At 47.4% G+C, this 18,476-nt stretch overlaps 1 protein-coding gene across 1 annotated transcript in view; it reads left to right on the top strand.

The window, feature by feature from the left end:
- NRBP1 (nuclear receptor binding protein 1) overlaps positions 1-15,869 on the top strand; it is a 54,440-nt gene extending 38,571 nt beyond the window's left edge. The window contains exons 11-18 of the mRNA XM_063441854.1: positions 2,994-3,126; positions 3,661-3,763; positions 11,719-11,769; positions 11,987-12,122; positions 12,345-12,398; positions 14,278-14,341; positions 15,002-15,057; positions 15,219-15,869. Coding sequence (XP_063297924.1) covers positions 2,994-3,126; positions 3,661-3,763; positions 11,719-11,769; positions 11,987-12,122; positions 12,345-12,398; positions 14,278-14,341; positions 15,002-15,057; positions 15,219-15,317 — 696 coding nt within the window. The 3' untranslated portion in view covers positions 15,318-15,869. The remainder of the gene's footprint in view (positions 1-2,993; positions 3,127-3,660; positions 3,764-11,718; positions 11,770-11,986; positions 12,123-12,344; positions 12,399-14,277; positions 14,342-15,001; positions 15,058-15,218) is intronic.
- The last annotated feature ends 2,607 nt before the right edge of the window (positions 15,870-18,476 follow it).

The following is an 18,476-nucleotide window of genomic DNA, read 5'->3' as shown; positions in this document are numbered from 1 at the left end:
GTGGGTGTTGGGGGGGAGGGAGAGATGCTGTTGTGGGTGTTGGGGGGGAGGGAGAGATGCTGTTGTGGGTGTTGGGGGGAGGGAGAAATGCTGTTGTGGGTGTTGGGGGGGAGGGAGAAATGCTGTTGTGGGTGTTGGGGGGGAGGGAGAAATGCTGTTGTGGGTGTTGGGGGGGAGGGAGAGATGCTGTTGGGGGGGAGGGAGAGATGCTGTTGTGGGTGTTGGGGGGGAGGGAGAGATGCTGTTGTGGGTGTTGGGGGGGAGGGAGAAATGCTGTTGTGGGTGTTTGGGGGGGAGGGAGAGATGCTGTTGTGGGTGTTGGGGGGGGAGGGAGAGATGCTGTTGTGGGTGTTGGGGGGGGAGGGAGAGATGCTGTTGTGGGTGTTGGGGGGGAGGGAGAGATGCTGTTGTGGGTGTTGGGGGGGAGGGAGAGATGCTGTTGTGGGTGTTGGGCGGGGAGGGAGAGATGCTGTTGTGGGTGTTGGGCGGGGAGGGAGAGATGCTGTTGTGGGTGTTGGGGGGAGGGAGAGATGCTGTTGTGGGTGTTGGGGGGGAGGGAGAGATGCTGTTGTGGGTGTTGGGGGGGGGGGGGAGGGAGAGATGCTGTTGTGGGTGTTGGGGGGGGGGAGGGAGAGATGCTGTTGTGGGTGTTGGGGGGGGGAGGGAGAGATGCTGTTGTGGGTGTTGGGGGGAGGGAGAGATGCTGTTGTGGGTGTTGGGGGGGAGGGAGAGATGCTGTTGTGGGTGTTGGGGGGGAGGGAGAGATGCTGTTGTGGGTGTTGGGGGGGGGGGGAGGGAGAGATGCTGTTGTGGGGGGGAGGGAGAGATGCTGTTGTGGGGGGGAGGGGAGAGATGCTGTTGTGGGGGGAGGGGAGAGATGCTGTTGTGGGGGGAGGGGAGAGATGCTGTTGTGGGGGGGAGTGGAGAGATGCTGTTGTGGGGGGGAGGGGAGAGATGCTGTTGTGGGGGGGAGGGGAGAGATGCTGTTGTGGGGGGGAGGGGAGAGATGCTGTTGTGGGGGGGAGGGGAGAGATGCTGTTGTGGGGGGGAGGGGAGAGATGCTGTTGTGGGGGGGAGGGGAGAGATGCTGTTGTGGGGGGGAGGGGAGAGATGCTGTTGTGGGGGGGAGGGGAGAGATGCTGTTGTGGGGGGGAGGGGAGAGATGCTGTTGTGGGGGGGAGGGGAGAGATGCTGTTGTGGGGGGGAGGGGAGAGATGCTGTTGTGGGGGGGAGGGGAGAGATGCTGTTGTGGGGGGGAGGGGAGAGATGCTGTTGTGGGGGGGAGGGGAGAGATGCTGTTGTGGGGGGGAGGGGAGAGATGCTGTTGTGGGGGGGAGGGGAGAGATGCTGTTGTGGGGGGGAGGGGAGAGATGCTGTTGTGGGGGGGAGGGGAGAGATGCTGTTGTGGGGGGGAGGGGAGAGATGCTGTTGTGGGGGGGAGGGGAGAGATGCTGTTGTGGGGGGGAGGGGAGAGATGCTGTTGTGGGGGGAGGGGAGTGATGGTGTTGTGGGGGGGGAGGGGAGTGATGGTGTTGTGGGGGGGAGGGGAGTGATGGTGTTGTGGGGGGGGGGGAGTGATGGTGTTGTGGGGGGGGGGGAGTGATGGTGTTGTGGGGGGGGAGGGGAGTGATGGTGTTGTGGGGGGGAGGGGAGTGATGGTGTTGGGGGGGGGAGGGGAGTGATGGTGTTGTGGGGGAGGGGAGGGGAGTGATGGGGGGGGAGGGGAGGGGAGTGATGGGGGGGAGGGGGGGGGAGTGATGGGGGAGGGGAGGGGAGTGATGGTGTTGTGGGGGGAGGGGAGTGATGGTGTTGTGGGGGGGGGGGGGAGGGGAGTGATGGTGTTGTGGGGGGGAGGGGAGGGGAGTGATGGTGTTGTGGGGGGAGGGGAGTGATGGTGTTGTGGGGGGGAGGGAAGTGATGGTGTTGTGGGGGGGAGGGGAGTGATGGTGTTGTGGGGGGGAGGGGAGTGATGGTGTTGTGGGGGGGAGGGGAGTGATGGTGTTGTGGGGGGGAGGGGAGTGATGGTGTTGTGGGGGGGAGGGGAGTGATGGTGTTGTGGGGGGGAGGGGAGTGATGGTGTTGTGGGGGGGAGGGGAGTGATGGTGTTGTGGGGGGGAGGGGAGTGATGGTGTTGTGGGGGGGAGGGGAGTGATGGTGTTGTGGGGGGGAGGGGAGTGATGGTGTTGTGGGGGGGAGGGGAGTGATGGTGTTGTGGGGGGGAGGGGAGTGATGGTGTTGTGGGGGGGAGGGAAGTGATGGTGTTGTGGGGGGGAGGGGAGTGATGGTGTTGTGGGGGGGAGGGGAGTGATGGTGTTGTGGGGGGGAGGGGAGTGATGGTGTTGTGGGGGGGAGGGGAGTGATGGTGTTGTGGGGGGGAGGGAGTGATGGTGTTGTGGGGGGGGAGGGAGTGATGGTGTTGTGGGGGGGGAGGGAGTGATGGTGTTGTGGGGGGGGAGGGGGAGGGGAGTGATGCTGTTGTGGGGTGGGGGGGGGGGAGGGGAGTGATGCTGTTGTGGGGTGGGGGGCTGCCGAGGAGGCGAGGAGCAGCACAAACCCATTGTGATGGATAGAATGCTACATACTAGTTACTATTCTTCTGGTTGGTGACGTCTATTCCTAGTGAGAGTTCTGACTTGTAGAAAATTTTCAAATTCCCTCAGTGAAGCTATAGGGGGCGCCTTCTTACCTTCAAGGGTTAAACTCAATGAGTGCTGAGAATGTGAAGAGCAGAATTTTACTAGTCGTTTGACAGACCTTCCTGTACGGAGTGGCAGCTGGGGGGAGTACCAGGCACCGAGATTAAACCACTCAAACTGTTTAACCCCTGCAGGTAAAATTGCCGCTATGCTCCCTTAACAATTTAGTACCGATGATGTTATAATGGTAAACATCACCTTTAATAGCGGATTTAAACCTGATCTGCAATCCATGCATTGTGTGTCGAGAATCCAGAATATGTTGGCACTATTTATATAATGGTATTCCCTATGCAGGAATTCATCCAGAAATGCCTGGAGACTGATCCCAGTAAGCGCCCCACTGCCCGGGAGCTGCTCTTCCACCAGGCCTTGTTTGAGGTGCCCTCTCTGAAGCTTCTGGCCGCGCACTGCATTGTGGGTCACCAGCGTAAGTAGCTGCCTGTCATTTTGTTGGTTTGGGAATGCATTTTTTATGGCTGGGGTTAATCAATGAGGTTTGGGTATGTTTTTGGGGGTTAATATAGCGAAGAAGGGTTAATAATTCAGCGAGTGTGTATTATAGTATGAGGGGGTAATAATTCAGCGAGCCCTTGTTATAGTTGGGGTGGGGGGTTGTTATATTATGGGGGGGTTTAATAATTTAGCGATCCCTTGTTATAGTTGGGGGTAGGGGGTTAATCAGCAAGCCCTTGTTATAGTATGGGGGGGTGTTGTAGAATGGGGGATTTATTAATTCAGCGAGCCCTTGTTATAGTATGGGGGGTGGTTAATAATTCAGCGAGCCCTTGTTATAGTATGGGGGGTGGTTAATAATTCAGCGAGCCCTTGTTATAGTTGGGGGGGGTGGTTAATAATTCAGCGAGCCCTTGTTATAGTATTGGGGGGGGGGGTTTAATAATTCAGCGAGCCCTTGTTACTGTCTGTGTTACTGTGTTACTGGACTGTGAATTTTCTCCTACAGACATGATACCAGAGAATGCTTTGGAGGAAATGACTAAGAATCTTGATATGACGGCTGTACTGGCAGAGATCACGCATGCAGACCGCGATGGCGTCCGTATGATGTAAGAGTGCTGGATATTGTGCGGTAATTATAATGTGGGAATGTCACCTGATAAAGGACCCTTAGGCTGTCACCAAGCTAGTGCCACCAGAGGATATGTAGTTAGGCCATGGCCTCTCGTGACGCATGGCCTCCTCCGCCAATATCCAGTTCTTTTCATAGAGGTCATTGGGACCTAATACGCATGTGCAGCACGTTTTACTTGCAATGGAAGTGTCCTAGTTGCTTTCAGTGTGAGAGACACTAAAGTAGGACTTAATTCTGTAATGTAAACATTGCACCAAGACCACTTCAGCGAGATGACAATAGCGATCCGGCCCTCCCCCTGGCCATGTGATCACAGGCTTCTCGCGATCACATGGCTGGAATAGCCGGCTTATGCAGGGCCTGCAGGGGGAGCTCTCAAGCAGTCCCCCTAATGCCTGCAAAAAAGTTTATAAAGTTAATAAAAAGTTTAATAAAGTACTTGGATCTTAAATAATAAATACATAAATATTCTATATGATCCAAGTACTTTTATATACATATACATACATCATTGTGTATTTTGTAATAATATATATAAATTAATCACATTGAAAAAAAAATTAAATAAACAGAATAATAAAATATTTTAAAGAAATTATACACCAGTTTTAATTTGTTCAAACTGTATTTTGATATTAATATACATAAATATTAAATTCAAAATACATTTAGAATGACATTTTAAATACGTGTGTGTGTGTGTGTGTGTGTGTGTGAGTTATATCTATCAGAACGAGTAATAAGGCACACTCCTGGATTTAAATTCTACAAATATATTTATATAATATTTTTACATAATGAAGTTATTTTATTAAAGGGAAACTCCAGTGCTAGGAAAACAATCCGTTTTCCTGGCACTGGAGGGTCCCTCTCCCTCCCACCCCCAATCCCCAGTTGCTGAAGGGGTGAAAACCCCTTCAGTGACTTACCAGAGGCAGCGACAGGTCCCACGTCGCTGCTTCCTCCTCCCCCGCCACTCCTCCTTCTGCTTACGTCGGCCGGTGGGCGAGACTGATCTCGCCCGCCGGCCGAGGAGACCTAATGCGCATGCGCGGCAATGCTTCGCATGCGCATTAGCGCACCCCATAGGAAAGCATTGAAAATGAATTTCAATGCTTCCCTATGGGGAATAGAGCGACGCTGGAGGTCCTCACACAGCGTAAGGACGTCCAGCGACGCTCTAGCACAGAAAACCTGTGCTATGAAGCAGGAAGTTCCCTCTAGTGGCTGTCTAATAGACAGCCACTAGGGGAGGACTTAACCCTGCAAGGTAATTATTGCAGTTTAAAAAAAACTGCAATAATTACACTTGCAGGGTTAAGGGTAGTGGGAGTTGGCACCCAGCCCACTCCAATGAGCAGAAGTGGTCTGGGTGCCTGGAGTGTCCCTTTAATTACAATCTAAGGAACCTGCCCCACAACCAAGGATATAGTCCATAATTTTGCTTGCAAGCCCTATATTTAACCCTATAACTTTCCAGGACACCATAAAACCTGTACATGGGGGGGTAACGGATTAATTGGTTTTCAATGCATTCCTATGGGACACCGCGTTTCGGTTTACAAATTTTTCGCAATAAGAAACGTCCCGGAGAACGCATTAAATTCGTAAACCGAGATCCCACTGTAATTGTTGTGATACGTTTTACTATTTTAAAACACTCCTATTTGTGTTCAGCGAAGTCTCCCGAGTAGAACAGTACCCCCCATGTACAGGTTTTATGGTGTTTTCAAAAGTTACTGAGTCAAATATAAGGCTTGAATTTCCTTTTTTTTTTAACGTTGAAATTTGCCGATTGGTTATGTTGCCTTTGAGACCGTATGGTAGCCCAGGAATTAGAATTACCCCCATGATGGCATACCATTTGCAAAAATAGTGAACCCAGGGTATTCAATATGGGGTATGTCCAGTCTTTTTTAGTAGCCACTTAGTCACAAACACTAGCCAAAATTAGCGTTCAATCTAGATTTTTGCATTTTTTTTTGTTTGTGACTAAGTGGCTACTAGAAAAGACTGGATATACCCCATTTGCAATACCTTGGGTTGTCTACTTTTGCAAATGGTATGCCATCATGGGAGTCATTCTCATTCCTGAGCTACCATATGGTCTCTACAACATAACCAGTCTGGCAAATCTCAATGTGTATAAACTGAAAAATGTAACGTGCTATATTTGGCCCTGTAACTTCCCAAAACCCCATAAAACCTGTACATAGGGGGTACTGTTTTACACATGAGACATCGCTGAATACGTGTATTTTATTGCAGTAACAGCTAACAGTATTGTTACATTCACTGTTAAAATGTAATGATGAACTAAAAAAATAACATTTCTTAATTTCTCATTTTCTTAAATATTTTATTCATATTAAATTATGTTTAATATACAAATATTTGATGTGACATGAAAGCCCTGTTTCCTGAACAAAATAATTTATGATAAGTGTGGGTGCACATAATATGAAGAGGTGAATTATGCCTGAACAGCAAATTCACAGCTTGTACAAATGGCTCAGTCCTTACAGGGTTAATAGGCAGACTTACAATATCCAAGGCGGTATTCTGCCTTTATCCCCTAGATGGCAGTGCAGTTAACACATTGTGTGCTCCGCATGACATTACAGGATACAGTCTGAGGGTGCTCCCTCGGCTGCTTGTCTCTTTTATTCCTTCACAAAATCTTCACAAAATTCGATAATCAAGGTGGGGATTTCATTCTCGTAATGTGTAAAAGGCAGCTCTAAAGACTTATCTGCATCCAATTTATACATTTGGCTTTCTTTCTTTGTTTTTTGTTACATGATGCTCTGTAACAAACCGTCCGAAATGAGGTTATGGAGCTATAAATAGGTTTGTCTTACTTTGTTGACCCTGGCTTCGAGAAGCTGGTTTGACTATATATAAATATATCTATATACAGAGTGGGCCAAAATTCTGAGTAACGTTTGTGGAGTCAATAACAATGATATTACATACAATGAATGCATAACGTATGGTGATTTGTTTGACTAGGTATAAAAATGCCATCTTTTTAATAAGCTTAATTTGCCAACTATAAGTTGGGAACTTTTGATTGCATTGTTCATAACATTAAAGGGACACTATAGTAACCCAGACAACCTTATCTTAATGAAGCAGTTTTGGTGTATATATCATGCCCCTGCAGTCTCACTGCTCAATTCTCTTCCATTTAGGAGTTAAATCCCTTTGTTTATGTAGCCCTAGTCACACCTCCCTGCATGTGACTTACACATCCTTCCTAAACACTTCCTGTAAAGAGTCTTCTAATGTTTACACTTCCTTTATGGCAAATTATCTTTAATATAGAATTTTAATATAGAACTTATCTCCTGCGCTGTTAATATCTCTGTTAATCCCATGTGTGATTAAAGTTCAATTTACAGAGCAGGAGGTAAAAACTTTTAAAGTAAGTTACATCTGATTGAAAATGAAACCATTTTTTCATGCAGGCTGTGTCAGTCCCAACCAGGGGAGGTGTGGCTAGGGCTGCATAGACAGAAACAAAGTGATTTAACTCCTAAATAGCAGAGAATTGTACATTATGCTAACGCAGTGTACCTATAATCTTAATTTTAATAATGACAGGAGGCTTCATATTTTGTATAACTTTCTTTACTTATGCCTCCAGCAGCACAAGTCAATTATAAAACTTTAACCAATCAAAAACAAGTAACACATTCCATATAAAGCCCTGACCGGCATAGCTCCTCCTCTTTGATGTGAAAACAGTCTACAATAACATCCGTAACCATAACGAAAATCTTGGATAACTTTGGTATCCATAACTCGAGCTGAAGAGTGAAGTAGTCCAGCTTGTCCGATCCCGAGGCCAGCAATGAAGCTTACACTGAAAGGAACAGAAATAAGTGAAAGGTGGTGGGAATGAACTGACCCTAATTTAATCAAACAATATGTGAACATTTCTAATAAACATATTCGTATAACATGAATCCATACATCACATTGAAGGAATAAGCAATTATCAAAACTTAAGCAGTAATACACTTATCTACTATACGTAACATGATAAACCGAAACAAAATGCTTCCAAATATCACGAGTTATAGGGGGGGAAACCCAGGGAGGGAAAATACTCGCCTCCTGTCATTATAAAGATTATAGGTACACTACGTTGGCATAATCTACAATTTTACTACATGACAGGAGGCTTCCTATTTTGCATTTTTTACGCTGTGCTAAAAAAGTAAAGGACGCGTGCAAAGTCTGACGGAAATAAAAAAAAAGTATCTTCCCGCGTCCCGTCTGCTGCACGGAGAATATCGGCCCGTGAAATCCCAAGATGCAGCGTCGCCCCATACTGAGTGAGCGCTGAAATACGGCTCCATGTAAAAAAAAAAGAAGCAAACATACCTATCTCACTAGTGTGGTGGTCGTAACCGGTTTGTATGGACTGGTATGAGAAGTTGACCAGATTGCGAATATCGAAGGGTTTTGGTAACCTCCACGTACCTTACCAATGGTAAGGCTTACCAACACACAAACACGGGAAAATGGGTAATACACGGATGCGGAGTTAGTCTTGGTTCCGCATGATACTGTAAAGATACCATCTGGAGATACCAAGAACCCGTCCACATCGAACGTCTGAATGTCGGAGACTCGTTGAAAAGAAACAAGGCATAAAAGTAGTGTGAGTTTGGCCGAGCGCTTTCGGAATGAAAGGTCTGAATTATCCGGCCAATTTCGCAGAAAAGTAAGAACTAAATCTACGTCCCATAACAGAGTATACTTCGGACATGGTGATCTAGACAGTTTGATACCTCGCAGTAAGCGGCTTATCAAAGGGTCCTGTCCGACAGGGATGCCCCAAAGTGGAACGTGAGCCGCCGAAATCGCTGACCGAATCACATAAATGGAGGTGTAAGAATGACCCGATTGAAAAAAGGTGCTCTGGCAAGGAGTCGAAGAGGGTTGTTGTCTTTCCGAAGTACACGTCGTATCTCCTTTTGAATTGCGGCTATTTTTGAAGTGGGGAATCGTAGCAAACACATTCTCGAGTCTATTTCGAATCCGAGGAATTGGATTACTCGGGATGGAGATAGTGCCGATTTCTCTCAGATAACTACAGATCCCAGAGATTCGAGAAACCGAACTATAAATCTCGTTTGAAATCTGTCTAGATTGCGGGTTTCGCAGAAAATCAGCATGTCTTCCAGATAGATGAGACAGCGGGTTCCCTTTGCTCGTAGGTGCGCCATGACTAGCCTCAGAAGTTTTGTGAAGCACTGTGGGACAGGCCTGAGACCAAATGGCAGGCACATGAATTGGCATGGTTGGCCCTGCCAAATGAAGCAAAGGAATGGGCAGCTCCCTAGTGCTACAGAGACGTACAGGTACGCGTCCTTCAAGTCCAAACGCATGAACCAGTTGTTTGCAAGGAGGAGATCTCGTAAGAGATGGATACCTTCCATCTTGAAGTGTGGATATGCCACAGAACCATTGAGTTGATGACGGGTTGGTAGTCTCCCGTCTATTTTTTACCACAAAGATATTGCTGAAGTATCTTGTGTCGTCCGGTGTACGAATTGCACCGCACCTTTGTCAATTAGTGTGTGAATCTCCTCGTCTATGAGGTTTGTGTGGTCTTCTGATGTCCAAAGGTGGTGTGGAAGTTCGGTCTGCACTGGTGTACAGACAAACTCTATAATGTAGTCCTTTATCGTCTGCCGGATCCAAGAGATCTTTTCCCAGTTCTGTGGAAAGAGGGACAGTCTGCCTGTGGGGTTATACATGACTGACCATGTAGTGAAAGAGGTATGCTCACCTGAGTTGAAACGTCCTCGTCCACGAGAGCCTCCGTCACAAAAGGATCTCCTTGTGAAGGCGGCCCGGGATGATGGGAAGAATGGTTGTTGCGTTTAATTTCTGGGACCTGTGGACCAGAAGCAGCTGGTGGCTCGACCGCTCTGCCGACCAGCCCTGCCAAAAACACCTCTGCTCGGAGCAGGGTTGCGGAAAACTTGTTTTATTAAATGTTTGAGCCTTATTAAGGGTTGTATACAGATTCACATGCTTCTTTAGTTCCGCTATGAATGGTTCTCTAAATAACAGCACCAGAGGGCCCAGTTCCTTTTTTCCTAACTCCAACAGTTTGGAGTCCATCTTAAACAAGGCCACCTTGCGTCGTTCTGCACATATGGCTACGTTCGTGTTGCACCCATTCTCTTATGTCATTGGCATCCAAAGGAGTGCCCTGGGATAGAGCCAGGTTCACAAAGTATAGAATTTTTGCTAATGGACCGAGCATATCCAGTGGTGTCAAACTCCGGGGTGTGAGCGATCTTGTCTGGTAGGAGCGGTCATGGGCATTCGGCCCGAAGAAGAGCCTGTACTTCCTTCTCAATGGGTTTTCTCAACCAAAAATGAATGAATTGTGCCAGGTGGTCTGACAATCCCCATTCGGACGATCTTGGGTGACAGATTGTGCGGGGATCAAACATGGGTGTACCCTGCGTGGCGAGGAAAGCATCTGCGAGAACCCAATTGCCAAATAGTTTCCCGTATGTATCGGGAGCCCTCCTCTTCTGATGGAGCATCCTCCGCTCTCCATTCATCCACAATCTCCTGGGTGGGAGGAGGGAGTCATCATAATGCAAAGATCCAATATGAGGGGGGAGTAGGGTCTAGGTGTTCCGCCCAGCGGCTTCGTTTGAGGGGGACCTTGCCATTTAATTTCAGAGGGGCCGTGGTGCTGCCCTTCCAGTGTCTTTTAGACACTAAACCTTCCGCTTTGGATTTTTCGGAGTCCATAACCTCCGCAGTAGTCGAGGCGTCAATGCCCACTGTGTCGGGGGGATTCTGCAATAGTATCTGAGAAATCGCTTTTTCCACCGAAGCAGCCACTGCCGCATTTATCATTAACTGGAAGTCCTGCGAGGGGGTTTGCGATGAGTCAGTCATATTGTGGGCAGTCTAGTCTTCCAGTCTGTGGAAGACAGAATAGGTTCAGGTATAGCAGTACACGTGTTATGACACAGTGGGTCTCCACATACAACTCGGGGTCACCTAGGGTTTTCAGGTAATCACAGCCACTTACCGAGGCAATACCGTTAGGCAGCCTGAAGAGGGAGTCCCTCTCTATATGACCTGGATGAGCGGTAAAGATATCGGGTTATAGCTTGTGTAATGGGAGATGGCTAGGGTCTCAATATTGCCCAAGGAGGTCACCCTTGTTATGGCCCAAGGTTGTGGGGACAGTACCATTGCTGGTGCTGCTGGAGGCATAAGTAAAGAAAGTTATGCAAAATAGGAAGCCTCCTGTCATGTAGTAAAATTAAGCAGTGAGACTGCAGGGACATGATCTATACATTATAACTGCTTCATTTTGATAAAGTCCATTTAATGTTTGGATCTCTAGTACTCTCTTAGCTGCTCAAGTTTTGTTCACGTACATCGGTGAAACCCGTTCTCCTCACAGGAAATAATTGGTTAGGGCGAAGAATCTGTGAATTTCTGGGAAATTATTAGTTCACAGAACAGTTGTCCTAGAAGGTCCATTGTGGACCTGGCTGTATTTTAATTTTTTTAATTTATTCAATTATTTTATTTTCTCCTTCAGGTTTCCCCCACCCCATGAATAAATTGTAAGCTTTTTGGGGGGCAGGCTGCCTTCTCCTGTTGTCTGTGTTAGTATCCTTACTTATCCGTTACCCATTCTATCACTATATAAAATCTGTCACTAATCCGACTAATGGGATAAGGTGTGTGTCTGTTGGCGTTTTTGGTTGATGGGGCTAGAAGAATGCGACATTGACACACACAATAGTTTCACATGTTGTCACAACCATGTGTCTGCAATGTTTATATTTAAACTATTAATTAACTAAAATCCATCATTAGCACGAGGCATGTGAAATAAATTGGGTATTTTTTTTGTCTCCTTTTTAGATTCTCTCAGTCTCCTGCTCTAGAACTAGACAAGTTTCTAGAAGATGTCAGGTAAGTAGATCTGCATGCCAGTAGTGTACAGTGTGTGTAGAAAAGGGGGCTGGTGCCCTGAAACACTGTCGGAGGGAGCAGAAAATTGTGCTGGGGGGTGCCCAGAAACTGTTGTGGGGGGGGCGTGGTGCGCAGAATTTGTTCTGGAGAGGCGGGGGAGGTGTCCTGGTTTGGTCTCCTACATACCAACTTTTGCAGCCATTCTTATTTGTTCCAGAAACAGTATTTACCCGCTCACAGCGTTTGGAATTCCAAGGCCTCAGCAGCCGCAGCAGGAGGTGGTTAAGTCCCCTGTGGTCCCACCTTCTGTGAAAACACCAACACCCGAACCTGCCGAGGTGGAAACCCGCAAGGTTAGCTGGTCTGCTGCTATTTTCATCCCTCAAACAAAGATTGGAGTGGGCCATTCTCAATACACTATCCCATCTTAGACATCGACTGACGATGTGCAATATCTCCATATCCAGTGACTGTATAAATGGCCGCTGTGTCTGGCTGCCCCTCACTCTCCCTCCTTTTAATGACTGTATAAAAGAATGTTGTGTGATCTTTTTGACAGTTTGTGTTTGTTTCAGGCCGTACAGATGCAATGTAATATAGAGTCTGTCGAGGAAGGCGCCAAGCACCATGTAAGCACCACCTTTGATATGTTTGCCATAAAGTTGTTGTCTTTTTGTATAGACTTATTGTGTCACTATACCCCACTCCCTCTAACATGTAAACTCACTGAGCAGAGCCCTCAATCCCTCTGTTACTGTGTCACTATACCCCACTCCCTCTAACATAAAGTGAGGTTTGGCTTTAACCCTGGGAACCAGGAGAGTGCGGTGCCCTTTCCTCTATTGATAATGTTTACACAGCTGGTACCAGGAGAGTGCGGTGCCCTTTCCTCTATTGATAATGTTTACACAGCTGGTACCAGGAGAGTGCGGTGCCCTTTCCTCTATTGATAATGTTTACACAGCTGGAACCAGGAGAGTGCGGTGCCCTTTCCTCTATTGATAATGTTTACACAGCTGGTACCAGGAGAGTGCGGTGCCCTTTCCTCTATTGATAATGTTTACACAGCTGGAACCAGGAGAGTGCGGTGCCCTTTCCTCTATTGATAATGTTTACACAGCTGGAACCAGGAGAGTGCGGTGCCCTTTCCTCTATTGATAATGTTTACACAGCTGGAACCAGGAGAGTGCGGTGCCCTTTCCTCTATTGATAATGTTTACACAGCTGGTACCAGGAGAGTGCGGTGCCCTTTCCTCTATTGATAATGTTTACACAGCTGGAACCAGGAGAGTGCGGTGCCCTTTCCTCTATTGATAATGTTTACACAGCTGGTACCAGGAGAGTGCGGTGCCCTTTCCTCTATTGATAATGTTTACACAGCTGGTACCAGGAGAGTGCGGTGCCCTTTCCTCTATTGATAATGTTTACACAGCTGGAACCAGGAGAGTGCGGTGCCCTTTCCTCTATTGATAATGTTTACACAGCTGGTACCAGGAGAGTGCGGTGCCCTTACCTCTATTGATAATGTTTACACAGCTGGTACCAGGAGAGTGCGGTGCCCTTTCCTCTATTGATAATGTTTACACAGCTGGAACCAGGAGAGTGCGGTGCCCTTTCCTCTATTGATAATGTTTACACAGCTGGAACCAGGAGAGTGCGGTGCCCTTTCCTCTATTGATAATGTTTACACAGCTGGTACCAGGAGAGTGCGGTGCCCTTTCCTCTATTGATAATGTTTACACAGCTGGAACCAGGAGAGTGCGGTGCCCTTTCCTCTATTGATAATGTTTACACAGCTGGTACCAGGAGAGTGCGGTGCCCTTTCCTCTATTGATAATGTTTACACAGCTGGTACCAGGAGAGTGCGGTGCCCTTTCCTCTATTGATAATGTTTACACAGCTGGAACCAGGAGAGTGCGGTGCCCTTTCCTCTATTGATAATGTTTACACAGCTGGTACCAGGAGAGTGCGGTGCCCTTTCCTCTATTGATAATGTTTACACAGCTGGTACCAGGAGAGTGCGGTGCCCTTTCCTCTATTGATAATGTTTACACAGCTGGAACCAGGAGAGTGCGGTGCCCTTTCCTCTATTGATAATGTTTACACAGCTGGAACCAGGAGAGTGCGGTGCCCTTTCCTCTATTGATAATGTTTACACAGCTGGAACCAGGAGAGTGCGGTGCCCTTTCCTCTATTGATCATGTTTACACAGCTGGTACCAGGAGAGTGCGGTGCCCTTTCCTCTATTGATAATGTTTACACAGCTGGAACCAGGAGAGTGCGGTGCCCTTTCCTCTATTGATAATGTTTACACAGCTGGTACCAGGAGAGTGCGGTGCCCTTTCCTCTATTGATAATGTTTACACAGCTGGTACCAGGAGAGTGCAGTGCCCTTTCCTCTATTGATAATGTTTACACAGCTGGTACCAGGTCACGTTGCCTTCAATGAGTTACAGTATAATCTCCATAGGATTCTCCATGTTCTAACCACGCATTCTTTCTCCACAGCTCACTTTGTTACTAAAGCTAGAAGATAAATTGAACAGACATTTAAGCTGTGACCTCCTTCCCAGTGAGTAGCTTCTTTCAAATGGAGACTCAGTATGTTTCATTAGTGTTTCAAGGAACACTTGCTGACTTCTGTATGGTCCGTGCTAGGGATAGCAATGTTTGTCCTGCTTGCTGACCAGTCTTGTCCGTGTTAGGGATAGCAATGTTTGTCCTGCTTACTGACAGTCTTGTCCGTGCTAGGGATAGCAATGTTTGTCCTGCTTGCTGACCAGTCTTGTCCGTGTTAGGGATAGCAATGTTTGTCCTGCTTTCTGACCCGTCTTGTCTGTGGTAGGGATAGGTATGTTTGTGCTGCTTGCTGACCCGTCTTGTCCATGCTAGGGATAGCTGACTTCCTGTATGGTCCGTGTTAGGGATAGCAATATTTGTCCTGCTTTCTGACCCGTCTTGTCCGTGTTAGGGATAGCAATGTTTGTCCTGCTTTCTGACCCATCTTGTCTGTGGTAGGGATAGGTATGTTTGTGCTGCTTGCTGACCCGTCTTGTCCATGCTAGGGATAGCTGACTTCCTGTATGGTCCGTGTTAGGGATAGCAATATTTGTCCTGCTTGTTGACCAGTCTAGTCCATGCTAGGGATAGCAATGTTTCTCCTGCTTGCTGACTTGTCTTGTCCATGCTAGGTTAGGGTTGCTGTATTGATAAGATGTGTTCTGTTTCGTAGATGAGAACATTCCGGAGCTGGCCGCAGAGCTTGTCCAGTTGGGATTTGTTAGTGAGGTAGGTACACTTTGCGTGTGACTGCAGGTTTGTTGGTTTGTTTTGGTGTTGGCTGGGTTGGAGCTATCTGGGTGAAGCTGTGCTTGACTGCTGCATGAAGAGCTTGATTGCTGGCTGGAGGTCCATGTTGTCACTCACTAATCTGCCCTCTCTCCCTACAGGCTGACCAGAATAGACTTGCATCTTTACTTGAAGACGCTTTTAGCAAATTTTACTTTGCTCGCAACGGTAACATGATAGCTGTGACGGTTTCATCATAGCCATGTCTTCCTGGCAGCAACCCCAGTGAGGACATCTCCGCGTTAAAGTCTGGACTTCCATAATCCTTCTCTGCAGCGGTGCTGAGGTCCTGAATAGTCACGTCTTGGGATGTACATAGTGTCCAGCTGCCGGGGGTTCATGCCCAGCGCAGAACGATTTTCTGATCTATATTCACATGGTAGTCTGCTTCTGCTGCTCCGCTGAGTGTTATCCTGCGTTTCGGCTGTGGGTGGAGCCTTTTCTTTCTCCTGGTCTGTCTCATGCCAGGGCCATTGTGTGGCGTTGAATGTGGGTGAGGCTTGTCCTGTTACCCTGTTTACACAAAGAATCCATTCTGCATATGACACAAATGGTTATCCAAACTCATTTATTCATTCATAATGTGAATTCATGCATTAAACTGCCACCTAATGGGTACTGGAAATGTGAATATGACGTGTTCCCCACCTCAGTGCTGAGATTCATGCATTAGTAACCCCAGGCCCATTCAACTCTTGGTTTACTATATTATATAATATTGGCGTATTCAGAACTCAGCTGATCAGAGGGTCCCTGACTCCAAAGGTATCTTTATCACAGGCCTCTCCCTTGTTTGGAATATGCTCCTTTAACTCTCTCCCTGCCACTCAAGCTACAGTAATAATGCTGTACGGAGCAGGAACTCAATCCGCATGGCGTGGCGCTGTTTGTGTGCGTTTAGCTGTTTTTCCAGTGCTCTGCGTTAAGGCATTTGTATTGCAGTGGAGGAACATAGTGAGCAAGGTAGCTATATCTGTATTGTTTACAGTAGAACTCTAGAGCGTCATAACGAACTACTTGCATATCTCAATATGCATCCGAGACAACACTGTCAGAAATATCCGCAGGTTCCCTTAAACATTGCTTCGTTCTCCCCATTCTGGTTCATACAGGCATTCTTATATCCTCTTATCCTGGTCCCATCGGAGCTTTAGTGTAGCGTCATGCTGATACAAGAGGGAATCCTAGTGGCGGTCTGAGCTTTGAAGCTTGCAAGTTGTTTGGGCAGGAAGGGGCCTAGGAGGTGTCTAAACTAGATTCCAACTGAATGATGTCTCAGAGGAGATGTATGTGTGTTGTAGTCTGAGGAAGGCAGATCCTGTTTTTAAAGCGGCTGTAAATTGCTTACTGTACTCCAAAACATTCATTGTAAGTATTGCTTCTTGGAAGAAATCAAAATCCATGTGAGAAAAGCAGGAGATTGATCATCGTGGTAAGAGGCGCCTGTCTATTGGCAGGAGTATAAAGGTTATAGGAGCTGTGTGTAACCTCTTGGGATGGGGTAGGTAAGGGGTAGGCAACCTTTGGCACCTCAGATGTTGTGGACTACATATTCCATAAAGCTGGCAAAAGCATCAAGGGAGATGTAGTATACAACTTCTGGAGTGCCAAAGTATAACTCCCTAGGATGGGAACTGTGTGTGTATAATGGGAGGAGAGTATAACCCTGTGGGGTGGGAGCGGCATGTGTAATGGGAGGAGAGTATAACCCTCCGCGGTGGAAGCTGTGTGTGTATAATGGGAGGAGAGTATGACCCTGTGGGGTGGTGGCTGCGTGTGTAAAGGGAGGAGAGTATAACTCTGTGGGGTGGTGGCTGCGTGTGTAATGGGAGAAAAGTATAACCCTGTGGGGTGGGAGCTGATATAATGGTAGGAGATGATAGCCCACACTGTAATAGCTGCATATTGTGGGAGGATAGAAGTTGCAGTTCACATTTGCAGTAGGTGTCTTGGAGGTGCAGCATTGTTGATACGTGTAGTGGCTGCAGTTCTTGGAAGAGGAAATAACAGGTGGTTGTGGTGTCAGGCAGAGGTTCTGACGTATGTATCAGACATGGGGTTACAGCTAGTTTGGGTAGCAGTGTTCTCGATAACCAAGAACCTCCTGCCCTGCCTGATTCTCCTGTAGTGACCTTGTTGAGCTGTCCCTCGGTTCTGGCTGGATGGGTCCTGAGCATTGCAGAGCAGCAAGCTCTCTTGTGTTTACATGGACTCTCTAAAAACCATTACTACAGTTTATTATACGGTTTATCGGTGCAGTCACTGGGTTTGGGTTTTTTTGTTGTTGGTAATTTCACCTTTGCTTTATCTAGCCACTTGTGTCTAATTTAGGGCAGCAATGATAGACTGTGAGTACGGGGCGGAAACTCCTCCAGCTCTTGTTGCTGTCCAAAGCTGAGCACCATTTTCTATGAAGCTTTTTTGATAAAGACCGAGTGGCCCATACACAGTACAGTAATGGTAAGGTGGGCTATAAATTGGCGGTTTATCCCTTCCATTGGTCCGGGGCCCCGATGGCCTGAGCACACTGCGCTGTGTGTAATTATCTCCTTCGTGTAACTGGCAGGATGGGAAGAGGGGGATCTCCTGCCTATTTTATCACTGTACGCTTTGCACAATATTAAAGTCTGAAAATCACCTGTATGTCCATGTCGTCCATTTTTATTTGTAACTAATATTTTTTGTTTTTCTTTTTTCTGTAAATAAAACTTGGTTTGTTGTATATAAATGTGTTGTTTACTTTGTTTCATGCATTTAGAGGCTTGAAATATCACTGAGCAATGAAACTATAAGAGATGGACACTATTATTATTTATATAGCGCCAACAAATTCCACAGCGGTGTACAATGGGTGGACTAACAGCTACGTATATGTAACCAGACAAGTTGGACACACAGGAACAGAGGGGTTGAGGGCCCTGCTCAATGAGCTTACATTCTAGAGACAGTGGGGTATAGTAACAGTAACAGAGGGATTGAGGACCCTGCTCAGTGAGTTTACATGTTAGAGGGAGTGGGGTATAGTGACACAGTAATAGAGGGATTGAGGGCCTGCTCAGTGAGCTTACATGTTAGAGGGAGTGGGGTATAGTGACACAGTAACCGAGGGATTGAGGGCCCTGCTCAGTGAGCTTACATGTTAGAGGGAGTGGTACAGGAGATTCAGTTTACTGTTTCCGGCCGGACTGACAGGAAGTGCACACTGAGTGCTCACTTCCTTTCAGTCCGGCCGGGAACAGGAAACTGAATCTCCTGTTACCGTGTGGTACCCGGCCGGACTGTCAGCCAGGAGGAAGAGGAGCTTGGCCACGGTACAGGGAAGGGGAGGTGAGAAGAACATAGGGAGGGGGGAGTAAAAA

The sequence above is a fragment of the Pelobates fuscus genome, chromosome 2, assembly GCF_036172605.1.
Source record: "Pelobates fuscus isolate aPelFus1 chromosome 2, aPelFus1.pri, whole genome shotgun sequence".
Classification (NCBI taxonomy): Eukaryota; Metazoa; Chordata; class Amphibia; order Anura; family Pelobatidae; genus Pelobates; species Pelobates fuscus.
Note: the sequence above shows the minus strand (reverse complement) of the source record. Positions and strands in the feature narration are given on the sequence as shown.